General features: G+C 38.2%; 1 protein-coding gene across 3 annotated transcripts in view; it reads left to right on the top strand.

Moving 5' to 3' along the window:
* Positions 1-20444, top strand: part of LOC124169276 (E3 ubiquitin-protein ligase RBBP6-like) — a 156438-nt gene that overhangs the window by 38492 nt on the left and 97502 nt on the right. For 2 of the 3 annotated variants that reach the window (XM_046547844.1, XM_046547852.1), the window contains exons 11-12: positions 1508-1883; positions 11232-11524. In XM_046547844.1, coding sequence (XP_046403800.1) covers positions 1508-1883; positions 11232-11524 — 669 coding nt within the window. The remainder of the gene's footprint in view (positions 1-1507; positions 1884-11231; positions 11525-20444) is intronic. The other variant, XM_046547857.1, reaches the window with a different exon arrangement.

Here is a 20444-nt window from a genome sequence, read left to right as displayed (position 1 = left end):
CTTTTCATTAGCCTGAACAATAATGCCTGCAGGCAGTTTTTCTTTTGGGTTGTGTTTTCTTTGAAAAATCTCATACGTTGGAAGTCTACCCATACGCCAATTCTGCAAGCATGAAAGTGTACCACTGTTTTCTCCTCCAGTTGTCAATATTATGGATTTTGGTCTTTTCTCATTAACTGTGTTTTCAACAGGCATTCCGTAGTACACTGATACCTGGTCTGCATTTCCAATTTGGCCTAACAAGATTAATTTTTTTTGGTCTCAAGCCAATCATATACCGCTGAAAGATGAGCGATCTATGCTTGTACATTTCAGGAAGTCATAGAGAAATTGTCGTCCTTCCTCTAATTGAAAAACCATTCCATCGATAAAACTGATCAACACATCCTGCACTTACCCTCAACTGATAATGGCTGATGTTCATTTCTCTGCCTATTTCAAGTGCCTTCAAAACACATATCTGTCAATGCTGTACAGCCACATTGTCTTCTATCCCTTATGTTTTGTGCCAGCCTATATTCCAGGATGGGGTAGCTGGCAGATTTTCCCGGGAAAGATCTTCCCCCATTTGTATGGAGTAATGCATCTTTATCCTTCCTTCATCTTCTTACATTATTTGTGTAAGAGATGCTCCCACAGCTTATATTTGGAAACTAGTTCGCAGAACTGTTTGCATACTGTGCTTCAGTTCAGAGGCCACTGCAGTTTGTTTATGAGGTATTTCACTGTCATGTTGAGAGCATTTATGATAGACATGTGATGGATCGAGGGTTTTAAATAGTGTCCACCACAGTATCATTTATAATTGTTAGAATAATTTGATAATGTCTGCCCTGTTTTTTTCATGTTTTGATATGTTAGCTAAGTTTTGTAGCATTTGTACATGGTTTATTGAATGTCATCAAATTTTGGTAACTTGCATGTCTAGATAAATTTCAGTATCTCAGAAATTTTACTCTCCGTTAAAATGACTTGACTTGTATTCTTTTGGGCAATATTTTCTATGCCATGAGCAATATATAGCCAAATATGCTTATGTTTATGACCGAATAGCTCTCTGTAAGAGAAAGTTCCCCTGGAAAACCTGGAAATTTCAGGCAAATTTTGTATTGATTCATAGTGGACACCCATCTGCAGACACATTTATGCTGGAGTAGTTCATTCATGTAAATTCAATTAAAACATACTACATAGAAATGAACAATACATCAGAAATAACTGCTGAGTGAGAGCATGTTTTTGTTTTTGTACTTACTCATGCTTAGTGCATATTTTTACCATGTTACCAATAATAGTTATGCAATGTTTTCTTTCAAATATTTATGCAAATTTAACTTTATTGCTATCTTAACTTTCTGAGTTTGTATATAATTTAGCATGCTTTGAGTAGAGATTAATGGAAGGCCTACTAGAAAGCACTGTAGTAATTGGCAATTGATCAATTAATGATTTCTTTGCAAAGTGCTGGATAAAGTGACAAGTTTTCTGATTTTCTCCGTAATTAAAGGTGAAAGTGAATGCGCAGCACCTGAGGTGATCACGTCTGTGTCTTCATCTGTTATACCAGTCCTTGGAGCCCCTGTAATTCAGGTAGCTCCAAAGGCTGGCAGTTACTCCTCAGGGGCTTTGTCGTCACGTTCTCAGCTTTCTACATATCCATCCAGTAACAGAGATTACCCTTCCTCCCACACTCCAGCTACAGCTCCTGCTCTTTGTAATACCAGGGTAGTACCTACCCACCCTGTCTCTCAAATGAGTTCTCAACAGCCCATAGTGTCCAGTGTGTCTGCAGTTGGATTATCTCACAAAGGACCTATAACTGTGGCTCAGCATTCATCATCTAACTTAACTCCTGTTATGGCTGGACATGGATATCAGCCAAGGTAATATTATTTTGCTATTGCTAAACCTTAGTTATGAAGTCTTTTTGGTGTTAACATCTCTATAGAAATCTTTTATTTTTTCAAAACTTAAGTTCTGAAATTTAGTTATAACAAAAGACTATGTAAATTTATGCATGTAACAGAGTTAAAAAAATATTTTTCCAAATTAGTGTTCATTCCATATTTGAGTTTAACACTGTAATGGCTATGGTTCGTCAAATACCCAGAAGTAGAGGTGGGTTAAACTGTTAATTTGATGAACTGTTTATTTTGATGATAATCCTGTTCAGATAAATGAACAGTCCTTTAAACGAGTAATGTAGGTTGATGCTATTTCTTTGTTTTAGAATGACGCCCAGTAAATTAATCTTCTTCTGAGAAGTTTTTTCCTATTCTGTGCTGGAAATTGGCAAGTCCACTTGCTATTGCTCTTTTTAGCATATGCACATCAAATCTGTCAGTCTTGCATGTTCCTCAATGTTTATATGATTACAGGCAGTCCCCTACTTTCGCACACAATGCGTTCCGGAAAACTTGTACGAAAGTCGAATATACGAAAGTTGAACCATTGACTTCCATACTAATAAGGGGTTACGGAATATATGTACTAAAACCTTTTTTTTCACGGATTTTATTTCAATTCACTAAATTTTAATAATATGTTAATAAAATTCCTTGAATCATCTAATTTCTTTCGAAAATACGCAGAAAATGTAAATAAAAGTTTAAAAAAACAAGAACTCCGGTGGCTATCGAGTGAAACTTCCTCTTGGCGTTTAAGTTGACATTCCACTTATTACGTCCACTATAAATAAAAAGACATATTAAGAAGCATGACAAAATGTAATTGTTGAACCCGCACTCTGGATACCTTTTAATTTTCACACCAAAATTCGACATTCGGCAGGTGACATTCGTGATCGTGCATATTTCGCAAGTTATTCAAAAAAGACAAAAGACAAACGGAATTCGGGTGATATTTCGTACAATATCGTTGCCGAAGGTGTACATGAATTAAACAACACTCAAACGAAAAAAACACATTAGAAAGAAGATCTTACTAGTTTTATTGGAAGCTATTTGATGATGTTTAGTCAACTTTTTTGAAAAATCACTCCAATGAAGGCTTTCTTTTTCTCTTGATGAAGGAGCCTATAGCAGGCAGTCTCTCTCTCAAATAAATCACCTAGAATAGAGTCAACTATACCATTTTCCCGAACTGAAGGCGGCTGGGTGGAAAATAGAAAGTAGCCAATGGGAAGCGCTGCCCCTTCCACCTCTCCGTTCCCCTCCATCCCCTTCCCTTTTCCACTCCGCTCCCCTCCATCCGGCCGACCGGCGTTGCCAGCCTTGGGAGTAACGGTACTTTTGGGGGCGGCAGAACGAGTGCCAAAGCGATCTCCAAAGATTCGGCTTGGCAACACTGCCAGCTGGAGAGCGATGTTCACTGCTCGGAGTTCGGAGAGAGACTGCGGGATCTTCCACACTTTCTCCTGTCGCTCTTCTGTGATTGGTTAGAAGAGTGGGTGGGTTGCGAGCACGCTCAAGGTCAGCCACCTTCAGTTCGGGAATATGGTATACCAACGACTCCCTTCATTCTATACGTTCGTATTGTTCGCATATACTGCCATTTGAAACAATTGAATGTTGGGATGTACAGTAAACATCATGGGAATTTAAAAAAATTACAGACCAACATCCGAAAGTCCGAATTTAGCGTACGGAAGTCAAGTAAAAGATGTCAATTTTGAACGTACGAAAGTGCGAATTGTACAAAAGTCGAGTGTACGAAAGTGGAGGACCGCCTGTATTAAAAAAATCAATTTTGCAAAGAAAATGATTATGAATTACCTTGTGATGATTAGTACTTCAGCAGACTCCCGATTATCCGGCTGGGGGTTGCGGATTATCCATGCATAAGTTCTGATTCCTTCGATGTTATCTGTGCTCTTTACAAAAATAGAATTGAATGCAAAAGCTCCAGGGTATTCGCATTTTAATGCAAAGCTGCACCAGGCTTATTGTTTCTGTTAGAATCCCCTTCATAAAATGGGATTTTATTTATTTGATGAGAAGATATGTTTCAAGTTTACTTGGAACTCTGCTTTAGCATTGCAGACAATGATCAGCTGCAGGAAAAAACCCTTCTTTTATTTTATAGGATTCTTCATTGGTTAACCAATGGTAAATTAAAAGAAATGTTATCAATATTTTGCTATCTATCTATAGAATATTTCATATTGCAAATGTGCAATTATCGCTGTGGCCTTGCATGTGGTTGAATATGGCCCAAGAGACCTGGAGATTTTGTTGCACTTGGGCATTTTTACACCGTGACTACTCAAGGTCAAACTGGAGAGGAAGGGAATAGTAGAAGTGATGCAGCAAGGGAAGTGGAAATAGAGATAGCATGAGTCATAGCCAGGCACTCGCCTGAGTAGAAAATTTGCCATAAGTCCTGGCTTCGTAGAAACTCTGCTGCACGATGGTGTGATTGCACGCCTGTCGCCTTCACAGGAGTTCCATATTCCTGTTTTTCAAGCATCATGGTGTTCATTCGCTCTCGGTGATCATGGATCTGCATTCTGCAGCAGTTGCATCTGTACAACTTGTGAGAGATGCGACTCTGTGGCATGGTACCTGACATGGTAGTTTCCAATGCCATGCAGTGGTTTTGAAGCATTCGTGCAAACCACCTTTCTGAATCCATGGTCATGCGCCATGCATCAGACAGCCACAGATGCGTGGTTTTCGGAAACCAAGCCTTACATTTTGCAGTAGGAACATGAGTACAATCACTTTATTGCCATTAAAAAAATTACGGTTGGGAAAATAAAGCTGTTACTGATTTTAGATAGCAATATAAAATAACCTACAATGAGTGTTAATAATAATAGATCATTTGATTTATGTTAATTTTGAAATTAGATGAAATGAAAGTGAAAGTTATTATTCATGTTAACTGATTACACTGTTCTGCAAAAAAATAGTTCAAAAATTGCGTCGCTACAATTTAGGGTGTTTCTGGCTAATTTTGGGTCGCTGAATCCGAAAATGACCTCTGTTTTTTTCTATCACCCTCCATTCTTACGCAACCCCTAAATTGGGGAAAACAACCCCTTATCTAAACTTATCGCTTTTCAAGGGACTTTTGCTAATGTTATCTGCTTCTTATTGAAAAAAACTGACGTTTAAGGGCTATCAGGGTCAAGATAGAGACTAACTTCACCAGGGTTGAAAAGATTTAGGGGGTGAAAATTGAAAAAAAAAACTTAAAAAACATTAAAATAACCATTTTTCTTAGTTTTTTATGACGTTATAATATGGTAGGTAATGGAAAAGTTTTTAAGGTATGAATACACTGTTCACCCCCTCTATTTTGTGAAGGATATATACAGTGGAACTTGGTTAGTACGTTCCTCCTTAGTACGTTTTCCTCCTTAGTACGGCGATTTCCCTCGGTCCCGGTACCATCCGAACAAAATACAGGTAAAAGAATTTGGTTAGTACGTTTGAAAAAATTGCGCTTTCCTGGTTAGTACGCTCAATTGCTTGCCGTGACGCAACCCGCAATTCGTTCTCTAGTGTCTTCTTAAGGGTCGCAAACGTCTGAATTCATGATTTAATTTATTATTATTAGCCATTAACATTCTTCCATTCATTCCACATCTCTTTCTTCTACCGTAATTTATCCAAATGCATTCCTAAATTCTTGTGACGTGATGAAAAATAAAATGCGGCCATTTTTTGGGAATGTCTGACTATGAAAAACTACAGCCAATAAGAAGCCCCAATTTTCCCCACCCCGAGCTCCTCACCTTCTGTTGCCTTTGGAGCTTGGGAGTGCCCACTGCTGCGCTCAAAGTTCATGAGTGGGCAATTGTTGCTATTGCACGAGTTATCATGATGAAGAAATGAGTCTTAACGGTATTAGACAATTCCCACATTATCTAAAACAGTACTGCTCCAGAAACTCGACGTCGTGCGTATTTACTTGACTACTGTTGCGGGAGCAGACGATCCTCTGGATCTCCACGCGAAGCTTAGCTTAAAAATACTTGATCTCGGAACGAAAGCAGACGACATTAGACAAATTTTGAAAGTAAATTTCAACTTTAATATAAAATTTTCTTGTAATTACGTCGTAATCTAATAATCTTGCGTGTCATCAGTTGATATATCGATCGATTTTACAATCGAAATGGTATCATTCCAGAAGCGAATGTCTACGGCTGTTGCCGTAATTTGAAAGTCAATATAATTTTGCCCAATTTTTATGATGTTTAAAAAACCAGTTGACTTACTCCGGGTTGTTGTTATATTCTCCGAGTACGCTGTGAGAAAGAAAAATGACTTGTCTTCGCTTGTCTGAGCTTCACTCGTCCTCGTTCTGTAAATAGATATAGGATAAATCACGGGAGATAGACGCTGTAATCATGAAATCCTCTCCGGGATGTCCATGAAAAATTGTGATTTTTATTCACATGGTATTGTTTTTCATGGTAGCGCTCATTTTCTTGATTTTAAATGTGAAAAGAGTTCAGGAAGGCGATCCTATGAGAACTACTGATAGTAATTGTAATTATGACGACTTTTTCACTGATTGCAATAACCCCGACTGCTATTATTTACTTTCCTCGTTAGTACGTTTTCCTGGTTAGTACGTTCATTTTTCGTGGTCCCTTCAGAAACGTACTAACCAAGTTCCACTGTATATAAATATATTTCTATTATATGTTATTATGATTGTATATTCCGCCTGTGGCGACCAGTGTGAATGTGAATTTGAAATGTATATGACCTCTATGGTTCGTTTCCTCTTGTTGGGATCAGCGTTCCCCGAAATGCACGTGCTATATCTATCCTACTGTGTGTGTGATTGTGACAATCTTTAATTCCATTTCTTCTTCTGTGTGTGTTGAATTCATCGTTCGTGGCGGGACCTCTGCCCAGAGCCATCTCTTGGCCAACTGATGGGGCTAGACCTAGGGGGATTTGGGTGTATAAACCCCCGCCGAAAACACTGGAGATTAGATTAGCCTGGATAGCTCGGTGGTCTGAGCATCTGCCCGGAAAGCAGAAGGTCCGTGGTTCGATTCCCGGTTCAGGTGAACTTTTTTCCATGTGTTTTCGGCCTTCATTCTATCTCCACGCCACAGTGTCATCGTCCTGTATTTATGTTTCTATCCCTTTGTTTCGATTTCTATTATATGTTATTATGATTGTATATTCGCCTGTGGCGACCAGTGTGAATGTGAATTTGAAATATATATATAACGTATATAACTATATAACATAAAATATAAGAGGGGAAGGGGGGTATACGAGTAGTATAGGAGGGGGTTTAGGGAGGTGGTATAAAGAGCTGCCACAAAAATCTGGAATATGGGTTTCCTTTAAAACAGTGGCATATCCAATAGGAACCGAAGGTAAATCGTGGCTGCTGTTCAGTAAAACAACCATAAAACTTGTCTTCGACAAGTCGATGAATACCCTCCATTGGTCTGGATCATTCTTAATTGCTAATTCCCTCATCAGTCCTTCAAAATCAGTGCAGAAAATCAAATCATCATTTTCATTATCCGTTGAAAAAATTGAGTGAGGGTTGACTGTCTGTCTCTGTAGTAAGAAGCATTCACACTATCAGACAAAAGATTCCATTGCTGCAAATGCGAGCCAAGAAGTTGTGCTTTACCCTTCGGTAAGTCTAAATCTTGTATTAGATCACTTAGGTCCTCGTGTTATGGGATGAGGTGCCCTTTATGACTAGTCTGAGGTTCTTCTACATCAGGGCTGTAATATTCATCTCGATGGCTAGGACCTGCTTCCACTTCCTGCGTAGCTTTGTTCACTAAGACATCAGAATCATCGAGGGTGCTAGTAGCTTGAGCTTTAGGGATAGGAATAGAATCAGTATGCTTCACCGGGCGAATTTCTGATGGTAAATTCAGATAAATCATTCCAGAATTGTTTTTTTTTCACCCATAGTGTCGGTTTTGCAAAAATAGCAATTCGTTAAATGACAAGTGGGTTCAACTAAAACCATTGGCACTCCGCAATTTAGGGAACGATTTTCCCAGTTTAGCCATTCACAAAGACGTTTATGACAACCACTGCAACAGAATTTAGGGGTCCACGATTTGTCTTGGTCACCAATTTTACACCCGAAATAAAGTTCATAAGATTTCCGCACAATTTCAGTCATTGCTTTCCTTTGGTCTTTAAACACTAAATCTCCACAGATGTTACAAAATGAATTGGGATGATTTTTGCAGGATCGCTGAATGATTGTGAGAAAACACTTTATCGCTCGCAAAATAACACGCTAAATCGAACACACGCTAGAAAAATAAAGAAAAGACTTGGAAGATTATAACTCGGCACGCAGGAAAAAGTGTGACGTACTGAATAGACCACTGGTTTCTTTCATAGATAAACATCAGCAAGTGCGACTGCCAAGACACATGAAGATACGTTAAAATGTGTCCAAGAATGTCAAAACATGTGGTGAGTAACTTTTACAGTGTAATTCCAAATTTTTCCCAATGCATTTACAATGTATTTAATGGAAAGGTCTAAGCTCTTACTTTAAAAGTAAGGAGGTCAATGAAGTCAAATCATGAGCCCCCAAATGCTGTTACAATAATATTTTGACAAATTTCATTTGTGTTCAGATTTTTTTTGGCAGCTCTTTATACCACTTCCTAGAGGGGAAAGGGGGTATACGAGTGGTATCACTCATATACCCCCCTTCCCCTCTTATATTTTATGTTATATTAATCCTTTACAAAATAGAGGGGGTGAACAGTGTATTCATACCTTAAAAACTTTTCCATTACCTACCATATCATATCGTCATAAAAAACTAAGAAAAATGGTTATTTTAATGTTTTTTAAGTTTTTTTTTTAAATTTTCACCCCCTAAATCTTTTCAACCCTGGTGAAGTTAGTCTCTATCTTGACCCTGATAGCCCTTAAACGTCAGTTTTTTTCAATCAGAAGCAGATAACATTAGTAAAAGTCCCTTGAAAAGCGATAAGTTTAGATAAGGGGTTGTTTTCCCCAATTAAGGGGTTGCGTAAGAATGGAGGGTGATAGAAAAAACGGAGGTCATTTTCGGATTCAGCGACACAAAATTAGCCAGAAACACCCTAAATTGTAGCGAGGCAATTTTTGAACTATTTTTTTGCAGAACAGTGTTATTTGTGCCGCCTCTCCCTATCATTGGCTTGGATAATTGGGAGTTTGCTGTACCACTTTTTTCCTCTATAATTCGTTCTAGAGGGGCACCTTCTATGTTTTGGGTCCAAACGCATACTTCTTTGTTGGGAGTTTTTTTTTAACTAGAGAGGTTCATTAAAGGTTTTTTTTGCATGCATTGTCCATTGTACGGGTCTGGTACCTGGCCAATGACTTTGAAATAGGGAGGTTTCCTTTAAATTTTGCTGTGTTGGGGTTTGTTGTATAGAGCAGGGCTGGCCTTAGGGCTGGGCGACCGCCCTGGGCCTAAGGCCAGCTTTGGGGGGCCCGGGGCATTCTTGAAAAAAAATTAAAATATACGATAGTTTTGACAACACAATTTCAACTATTACTGTATTGTTAAGTCCGTGCTAGACAAAAAATAATATCATGAAAAAGGAATAATAATGCAGTAATTTTTATTGTGCTTATAATTTTATGAATAAATATAATTATAAATTTTATTTGTATTATAATATTTTGAACTCAACTGCGTGATGGTAGAATAACGGCGTATTTACGAAGTCTGAATTTGGGAGGGGAACACATACTTAGCCAGAGAGTGGTAGGGATTCAAAATGCTTGAGTTTGTAGATGGGGTATAGAGTTTAATATTTTAAGTGAAGGGCCCCGCATTGAAGGTTCGCCCCTAGCCCCGCACCTGATAGGGCCGGCCCTGGTATAGAGGTTTTACTGTATTTTCTCTGTCTTGGTGTGAATCTGCATAACTTGTGACGTAGGGAAGGATGAAACAGGGGTATATATTTTGAGTTTATTTATGTGAAATTAAGTGAAATGGTCATAATATCTTTTCATAAAAATTTGTGATGTAGCTCGTGTTATCTAATGAAATCCACATAGGTGAAAAAGTTATTTTTCATCGCTGTGAAAGTAATGATTACCTACATCCTTCGATTGACTTTCTCTAGCTGCATTGGAAGTTCTTCCCCTTTGCTTTAAAATTACAATACAGTAATGTATAGTCAGATTTGATAATAAGGTTATGGAAAATTAGAGCCAAATGTTTTTTTTTCGCAATATCACAGTCCATAATTATTTTATTTTAATGCAGAGAAATGCATACATTAACCCAGTTATGCAAACTGCTAAAAAAATATCAATAGTGAAAAATGAAAATTAAATGATTAAATTATTTTTGCTCAAAATCTCATTCTATTGAAACTTTTTTGTATAAATGTATGTTATCAATAACAAATTTTAAACACCTGATGGAGTAAGTTAGTGATTCATCTGCACTTCAAAGTACCTCTTGGTGAGCATACATACTGACCAGAAAGTGCTTCACAAGTGCATTGCAGACCAACAATGGGCTGGGAGTGTTAGAAAACTGTTCTTTTTTGAACTGTTATATTTCACTGAACAGTTTGTTTTCACATCTTGGTTCTTTTAGACCCATCTCTTCCTGGGAGGACCATTATCTGTAGTTTAGATCAGTGTGCATGTATTTTAATTTTTTTGCAATGGTTTTCACTTATCTAGATAATTTTATGTCACATAAGCTTTAGCTATTTTTTATTCTAGGCATTAAGTCAAAAATTAATCATTTTTACATTAAGATTTGAAACATTACCATAGACTTTTCACATTGAGGTGAAATTTATCTGGTGATTTTCATTAGAATTAATCCCCTGTATTCTTATTCAAATTCTATCTATTCCTGAGAAATTAGTATTATGGTATGCCATAAATATTAATATGATCTATTTAGGTGTAAAAAATTTCATATGTGTGTGGTTGCAGTTCTTAAAATCTACATTATGCATTTCAATGATATTTAAGAGGAGTGAGGGACCAAGGTAAGAAGTTACTCATGTTCTGTTCTTGCCTGAACATTTTTTATGAACTTTTTCCCAAAATTCTCTGGGATTCTCTCTTTCTTTACGGAATGAAGAGCACTCTTTGTATGTCAGATGTCATAATAACTAAATGAATTGTTCATGTAAAAATTTCTTGAGAGATTTTGGATATAAAGGGAGCATGCCTCTGGTATTATTATGAGAGAGAACTGTTAACATTATTATAAGAAGCTGACAAATGTGTGTAAACTATTTTGTTAAATTGATTTGTCAATTCATCTTTATATGTTAGGCGTCCAGTTGAGGAAAGGCCTGGAACTCCAACTGTTGATGAACGCAATCTGGATGCAGTAATTCCCATATCCACGTTGCCAGATACATCAATTCCTCCTCCTAATTACGTTTCTGATGACCCTTCAACGACTGTGGTGTCTGCTGTATCAACTGTTACTAGTGTAACCACTGTGCCATTTGTTGCTCCTGAACCTGCACGTCAACCTCAGCAAGAAGGCTTTCAAATTGAAACAATAGGATCTACTCGTGTTCGTCCCCGTGGAATGATGCCTGGCCCTTCACCTCCATATGGTGAGCATGTTTTAACATATTTTATGTAACTACCTACGTACTGATGGAAATAACACAGTAAACTCTTGATTATACGAATCAGGATATTACGAAGTGAAATTGTGGTTTCGATGAAAAGCCTACGGTAAATACATGGCGCTTTTCGATAATACGAAGTTTTGATGTACGAAATGTTTTGAAATTACGAACATCGGGCTCGGTCCCCAGGAGCAAATGGTATTCGTTTATACGAACTACAGCAAAAATTTGTCAACAAAACTAGTTATTCCAGCAAAAGCAGCAAAAATAATAAGTGCTTCTGACAGCAGTGCATCAAAGTGATCTTAAAAAGTGATCAAAATCTTAAATGATAGTGCGACTTTGGAGGGAAAGGGTTCGCCTAAAAACAACGGTAGGAATCGAGGAGAAGTAGGAGTTCAGTAAAAATATTGTGGCTGATACAATTTCCCTATTTGCGTGCAAACTCGTAAACATCGCGTCGACAATACTTCGTATTTAAAATGCGAGGAACGTCATGAGGGTATTTCTTATACTCCTACTTAAACTTACTTAATTGAATCATACCAAGGAAATGCTGCAAGTCCATAAAATTTCTCCAATTTCAACGTTCTTGTCGGTTAATAAGCAACCTCTTGTCACCACTTTCCAAATCAACAGTTGGAAATATGAGGAAAGAAGAGCATTAAGTCACTCAATGATAGAGGAAATATTTTTCATTTTAAAGTATTATTTTAGAGACCACATTACATTTCGGGGGGGGGCTAGGGGGAAAGGTCAGGGAAAATACTGTGGTTGTCATCAAGTAGGTGTTGAGATGTAGTAAGGATTTAAGTCACAGATGATATAATACTTCACACAGGAACCCATATTGAGGGCCAAATGGCTCCTCTATTGCCAATTTGAATGGGGATTTGACGATTCAGGGCATTAAGTTTTTGTGTAATTACCTTGCTATCTATCTACGAGGGAGGCCGTGTCTGGCTGTCCTTCGTCCTGGAAGCACTGAATCGTAAGGTATGGGCTTGAACTAAATTCATGAGATAATGTGCTAAGGGCTTCAGTCTGTGCCTAGTGAGTGTCTAAGCAGCTAACAGTGGAGTAGAAGCAGTGGCCGAGACTAGACATACATGAAAGCAGTGAAGACGAAAATAAAAGTGAGCAGGAGTATCTTAAATATTGGGCGCTATTTACCACCAATTTATTTTGCAGGCTACTCGTAATGAAGAGGCACTTTCAACTCTAACCATGAACTTTCTGGTAGCACTCCTACCCGTTCCCCCATTCCCTAGAGATCTTTCTATCCAAAACCTTTGTTTACTTTCTCCTTCAGCCTTTTGCTGATCTACCTGACACCCAACTTACGCATCCCAAACCCGTCTTCACTAGCATTTCTCTCCTTCCCTATCATTTCCCAGTGATGACCTTGAGTGCATCGTAAAAAAAAACACGACCCCCAATCATAGTCTCAGGCAAGGCTGAAGGCCCTTTACCCACCCCTCTTCCTCCCACTCGCTGCACCACTCTTTATCCTGCCCCCACTTCCTCAACCAGGCTGCACCCATCCCACTCTTATTTACCCCACCCCCTTGGAATGCTCTATGACTGTGGAAGTGCATGATGCATCTCTACTGGCAACGGGGGTAAGTTTCTAACTGGAGAGAGGCTCGAGAAGTATTTTTCATTATTAGGGAAATGAAGAAGAAAACTTTGTTATCCTTATTCATTCTATCGGGTATGACTCATTGTTTTTCATTTCTTGACATATTTTTAGTCAGTTCTTGCTCCCGTGACACTTAACAGATTAGGATGCCCTCCCAATAGGTTCATGCAAAGATTCGGCTGGGATACCTGCCTTGCCAATTCCATAACTGACCCTAATCATTTGATCCAAATTAGGAAGCACGAATCACGTATTGGGTAGAACTAAATGGAATACCAACTTTTTTAAATCCATTATTTATGTTCATGGGATTAAAACATTAGCAATCTGTTTAATATTTGAAAATATTGAGCCAAAACCTGACGTCAATCTGATATTATGAGCTTATTTTTTTGGTCTTGCTAACCCACCATAAACATGATTAACAAACTTAAATGATGCTTGAAATACGTTGTGATTTGGGTTGATTATTTTCTGAATACCGTGTAGATTAAAAATTTTGCAATGTGAATGCAATGTTTCTTTTGTGAACTCTTGAAAATATAGCTCAATATCTTGCCCTTCTTTAGTTTTTGGATTTTGTTCTTCACTGTATTTTAAACGATGTTCAACGCTGATATGAATTGAAATAGGATTTCGTTTAGTTTTAGCTCCAGAAATAGGCGTGCCATGAGGAGCGGAAATAAATATTAGCGCGGAAGGGAGAAAGAAAAAAATAAATAATGATCGAATTAAATTCTTCTCGGGAGTCTGTCCGGGTAAGGCTCCATCTACCTTTCTGCCAACGATTCAATCGATGACTTTTCCACCGTCAATGCTGTTTATACCTACCGTGTGTGAGGTGCTGCCATTATAAAATTGTCTCTCTTCTTCTCTGCAGACTTAATAGAAATTACAGTAAAACTTCGATTTAACGCACTTTGATTTAACATCAATTCTCGTTTTTATGCAGCGACACTCAAGTCCGGCCGGAAAGCATAGGGAAGTAATTGCAATGTCGAAACTTCGATTTTACATCTTTTCTTGATTTTACGTGGTTGTTCGATTTTGCGCGGCATAACCCCAGCCCCTAAGAGGCCGCTAATCTTGATTTTACGCAGTTGCCTTTCGACTTCTTTTGAAAATCCCGACTGGAGCAATACGAAGTTAGGTTATTTATTTGTCTCAATGAGTTACAAAAAGGAATACAAGAATGGTTGAAATGACGTCGTGCTGTTGAGCGCAAAACTAAAAACATTGCGAATCTAATTATTGCTTCCCCCTGCGCCCTCTCAGTAATATTTCAGGCTCCTTAACGAACGCGAATATCGCTCTTAGTTCAAATTTGCCGTAGAAGGATATCGAAACCTAAAATATACGGCAATCGCCGTGTATGCGTGATTGTTGACAGATGATCGCCGGAGATAGTAACATTATCACCTTTCGTTTATTATTCGACTTATTGGTCGAAGCTGTTTATAATATATTTATTGTAATTACAGTAGATGGTCATTAATCCAGAATTATGAACTACGAAATATCTATCCCTAACGGAAGGTTTTCTAGAATTTTGCATTCGCTATGTTTTCAGTCGCCCCAGCGAAATATAACGGCGAAACGTCCTGTTAAAAATCATCCCGCGCCAAAATTTTGGCTTCCAAGGTGATCCAAAAAGGATATTCGTACTTCTAGTATGGACGTAAGTCGATGGTGATTCAGCACGATGGTAAAAGCAGCATGCGTTGTCTCATTCCGCGGGCTAACCCCACATCTGGGGGACGAATGGAGGTGAGGGAAAGTTGCTTGCGTGGCGCGCTTATCAGAAATGACTCAACTTGTATCCCATTGTCAGTGGGTTTAAATTAAACATGGTAGGAACTTGAATAGCCATTAGCTTAACTCCTCTAGGTGGCAAGCGTATATTTTTAATGGAACGGGAGTTTATGCCCTCGGAGAACAACTTGTGTCGTCAATCGTCATGTAATCATTGAAGTCAAATTCAAGACGTGAGTGATAAGGCAGTCCCTTTAAACTCAAGAATGGCTTAGCACCATTAAATCGAAATGCAAAAAGTGTCCGGTGTTGTTATCAGGTATGGGGAAGCAAAATATTACGTGAAGACGATTCACACGGCTTGTGAGTCGAAGGTCCCGGCGCTGAATTCGCGGAAGAATGACGACAGAGAATCTATACCCGGTAGATTCAATCCACTTATGCCAAAATTTCATGGGATAATGCTTTTTTAATGCGTAAAAATTTTGAAGTGGGAAAATTTTTTAGGACTATTAATAATTTTTTTACTCATCACTGGCGGAATGACGGAAGTTATTATGGCGGTTATTTAAATAGCTCACTTAAAAAAGTGATCTAAACACTGGAAAAATCTGAATTTCCGAAAATTCTGGGTCCTGTGTGCTACGTATTATCTATGGTATGCTATGTGGAAGGAGGTAACCGACAGCTGGGGTTATTAGCACCATGAAGTAAGGGCTGAGGGGATAGAAACCCTATGTTATAATTAGCCAGGATGTAATGAGAGACTCCAAAGGGACCAGGACTTAACGTCACATTTGCTGGACAGAGTGGTGCACTGGAAGTGTCCTCCACATTACAGTCAAGTAGGGATAGGACCATCTCTGACAAGTTTCTCCTACTGCCAGGACTTGAACCCAGGCCCACTGGGTGTAAAGCCTTTGTGATGTATTAGCCCAATTTTGCTCCCAGTTAATGGGGTTAATTTGGATGACTATCCTCAGATATCTCATTTTTTAAATCTGCAATCTTCGTTTGTCTGCAGGTGGTTAAATGGATTTCCTGAAAACTGCTTTTAATGAGAATATTTTCAAAAATTAGCTTCTCTGCTAGCATTTAGTATCACCATTCCGAAATTTCTCCTGGTTAACAGAAGTAATCTTAGTGCCAGAAATGCTGGCAATTCAACCATTTTGTTCAACCATGGGAAACATTGTTCAGGAATGCAATGTTGTTTCTCTTAAGGTAACACGTCATCTGTGGTGTTGCTTTTGAGTAAATAAGATTATTAGGCTTCATTTTCTTGCCTCCAAATGAGTAATTCAATCCGGAAACATATATCTGATACGATTGAAAAGGATTTCATGCTCATTTATCGTAAAACCTCACATATGAGACTTTTTCTGGTTCCGGTTCTGGCTTAAATCAGAACTATATGTACAAAAAGGTATCACTAAGCCTTCTAAAAATAGTGAGCTAGTGTTATCATGAAAAATATACTCCTCCTCAACACCAAATCTTGATTTTACACACTTTGATTTTACACAGTGCCCATATTTCGGTCCCTGCAGTTGCGTAAGATCAAAGTTTTACTGTAGTTATTTGCTTTGTCCTCTCCCCCAACTACTTATGTCATGATAATGGCACCACTAATTTTTAGAGCTAACATAAAAATAATCTTTTCTCTACATTAATGATACTTTGCATAATTTTCAATACGATTAAGAAAGACACAGGAAAACTGAATGAGGTTAAGGTACACATTTTGGGGTATTTTTGGGAATTCATGCTAGTGAACCAATACCTCACCTAAATATCTTGAGATATGATAAAACGTATGTCGTAGGAAATAAAATGAATGTGGATAAAAACTTTTCTTTCTTTATTTCCCCTATAATGGAAGATGCTTCTCTAGCTTTTCTCCAGTAGAAACCGTGGTCATGTTGGCATCAAAGAAGAGAGACATATTACAGTCGGATCCGGATTTAAGGTCTTCGCATTTAACGTTTTTACGCATTTAGCATTTATTTTTTTGGGTCGCGATTCATTCCCTATTAGGACAATGTAAAAATTAACCGTATTTAGTGTTTCCGCATTTTGCGTTTTTCCGCATTTATGGTCGTAAAAATTTGTTCCGCTCAAGATTTTTTTGCCCGATTTAACATTTTTTCATGACGGTTCATCCAAATCTTCGAATTTATGCTCATCAACAAGAACAGTCTCATGAAAGTTTACCAAGAGTCGATAGAATCTACCGGGGAACGCTTCTTCAACTGCTTTCTTCCGCGAGCGCAGCACTGCGACCTTCAACTCGCAAGTTGGGTGACTTGTCTTCTCGTAACTTTTCGCTCCCCTTCTGATCCAAACACCAGGCACTTTTTGTATCAGATCCGATCTAATGGAGCAAAGTCATCCCTTAATAACCGCGAACTACCTTATCCTTCACTTCTTGAACTTGACTTTGATGATACGTGACTACTGATGACACGAGTTATCCTCCGAGGGCCGCTACAATAATGGTTTTCTCGTTATGTTTTCAATTGATGGCTTATGCCCCTTTCAACTCTACTTCCTACGGGCAGTCGATTATTAGCCCAATATTTTTTCAGTCGGCTACTTTCTCTGTTCAAAAGAGGAGGCCCAATAACAATTGCGCAGTTCACTAGAAGATTCTTTCTATAATCCATTCCAAGGTCAGTTTCCACGGAGGAACAGCGAAAGAACAGTGGAAGTGTTTCCCCTGTCATGACCGTGAGTGAGAGCATTCTTTCCCTACGGAACAACATTATTTTACATCGTAATTTAGATATCCCGGAGCCAATTTATCGACATGCGGCTGGTTGATATCGCTGTCGATTCAAAAATATTTATCTGGTGCTAATTAATGTCAAAAGAGAATGACAATCGGAGTTTTGACGAACTATCACGGTCCATGACTCTAAATAAATCGCTCATGCTGGAAAAAAATCACCGCATACTCACGGTAGAATAGATGAGCGCGGAAAAATACGAAAATCCGGCAGGTATCCCTTGGTGGTTGACTTCGACATCATAACCCTGACGAAATTGCCTAACTCCAGAGGCACTGACAATTTTTCGGACGAAATCCAGTTCTGTTGAAGGTTAAACCTTTTCACTTAACAGAGTTTAGTTAATCGTTATTCAAGGTTTACCCAATTTTTTAAAAGCTGCCGAGAAACAAGGCGAGTCGGAGTCAAGGTGATCAGCGCGCCGCGTAAGCAACTTCTCCCGGCTCCATTCGACCTGCATAAGGCCGCGGATATATGACAACGAATCTGGTGTTATCATCGAGTCGAATCACCATCACCTTGTACGCATACTAAAATAAGATTCTACTTTTTTGGATGACCTCAAAATCCAAAATGTGCGCATAGGAGGCTTTTTAAAGGCCCATAAATCCTTTGTTTCGCCGAGGCCACAGAAAACGTTAAGTTGGCAAAATTCCAGAAAACCTCCCTTTTACTAGATATTCGGTAGTTGAGAATTCGGGATTAGCGATCTTCTGATGTCCCTTTATTTCACTCATTCCTCATGATTTTTCGAGTACCTACTTACACCTTTTCTTATTATATTAGAAATGCCATAGTCACCTACATGTCACTTTTACAGAAAAAATTCTAAATTTCATTGAGACCACTGGAATATGCATAAAAATGGAATCACTAATGTCCATAATAATAATCTGTGTGGGAATGCTTAAAGTTGATGTTTATTAGAATTTTCTTAAAATATTTCATTAAAACAATTGTCATCCTCTCATTACTTATTTTTACTACCCATTTTTTTAGCTGATCCCTGAAAAGTATTATCCAACCTTCATAGGGCAGAGAACATTTCATTAAAGAATTTTTTGCTGCATTCAGCACCTTTTAGTTACTTAAAATAATATTTTTTATTCATAAAAAGCCATTCCAATCATTACAGACCCTAAAACCTGAAAAAAATGGCAGGTCCTCATTTAGTGTTTTTCCGCATTTAGTGTTTTAAATTTTGTCCCCCCTGAAAAACCTTAAATCAGGATTCTACTGTACATGGTGCCTCACTTCCGGCATCAATGACATTGATGACTAATGAAAGACTTCCATTTTAACGTCCGTAAAAATGATGGAGCGTGGTAGGCGGATGGAGAGCCCGGAAAGAATTTACTTCAAATATTCACTGGTAGAAAATCATATCCTGCATACATAATTTATTATCGTAACAGAATCATTATGAAAAAAGTAGTGATGGGTCGATTCCAAAATTTTATCGATTCCGATCCCGATTCCGATTCTGACATTTCGATTCCGATTCTACCGATACCGATTCCATCGATTCTGATTCCATAGGCTCCAAGAAAAAATATCACTTAATTCCAGGCAACAAGAAAACCACTTTAAAAAATATTACTCTGTGAAAGAGTCAGTTGACAAAAGCATCTTTCATATCATCACTATGTAATTAAAATATAATGGCTAAATTTCAAAACAGAACATACCTGAAAAGTGGTGTTACATGATAGGTATTACTTTAGAATATTGGCACTCATAATATGTCGACCATATCTATGTATCCAAACTACAAGGGAGAGCCCTGAGTACAGAAATTTTCATAGCTGTAATAAAGATTACATACTACGTATATGAATCATGAAATATTTTCCCTTTCAAATTCTCAAGCAGGAAAACCAATTATTCTACATGCTCAGCCAGCAGGTTTTGACGTCTCCATGTTACAGTATTGTACATGTTACATGTACGCCTGCAGAAAATTGCCTTTTGCCACACACTTGTGTGATTGGGCAAGTACTTTCCTACCAAAATTGCAAGATTTCGGAGACTTTGGAATTTTTATTAAAAATTATATCAACGATTTTTTTTGGATCTTGAATCCTCATGGAATTCAAGTGGACGAAGCGAACAAACTATAGAACTAAACTTTAGTTTTGTAGAGCCAAAAAAATTCTATACTTCTCACATCATTTAATCAACCTTAAAATCTCTTGCTTTTTTTAAGTTCAAGAAAGAAACTAAACACTACGAATGAATATCACATCGGACGGACGCAGTAATAAAAAAGGCTATAAGAGCCTTGTGGTGTGAAAACTCCCCCTTCCGCGCGACTCACCTCGGCGAAGGTGGAAAGGGAGAAAGGGTATCGATTGTTGCCTTTCACGGAAACAGTTCATTTTTCTCTCTCTTAAGCATGCTGACTCAATCTCTTCACTTTACTTCAATACCCGAGGCATATTCCGTATGCCTTGTTTCCACTACGAAGGGTCTACAGCGGTTAGGGGATGATGGGTAACCTGACCAGCGTTCCAACGGGAAGTTTGTCCGAATACCTGCCGGGAACAGAAGTTTGGGGGAGGTAAATAGTCGAGTTACGAAAAAGCTTGTGATGAAAACGGAGGTTCAAGTAGCTATAGATTGTTGCCTTTGATCAACATTTATTTAATGCTCTGGCGAAATTGGATCCGCCTTCGGAACAAATGGAAGAAGAAATGCTTTTCCATCCAAGATCCAGCTT

The sequence above is a fragment of the Ischnura elegans genome, chromosome 1, assembly GCF_921293095.1.
Source record: "Ischnura elegans chromosome 1, ioIscEleg1.1, whole genome shotgun sequence".
Classification (NCBI taxonomy): Eukaryota; Metazoa; Arthropoda; class Insecta; order Odonata; family Coenagrionidae; genus Ischnura; species Ischnura elegans.
The sequence above is the reverse complement of the archived record's forward strand: the minus strand, read 5'-3'. Positions and strand labels throughout refer to the sequence as shown.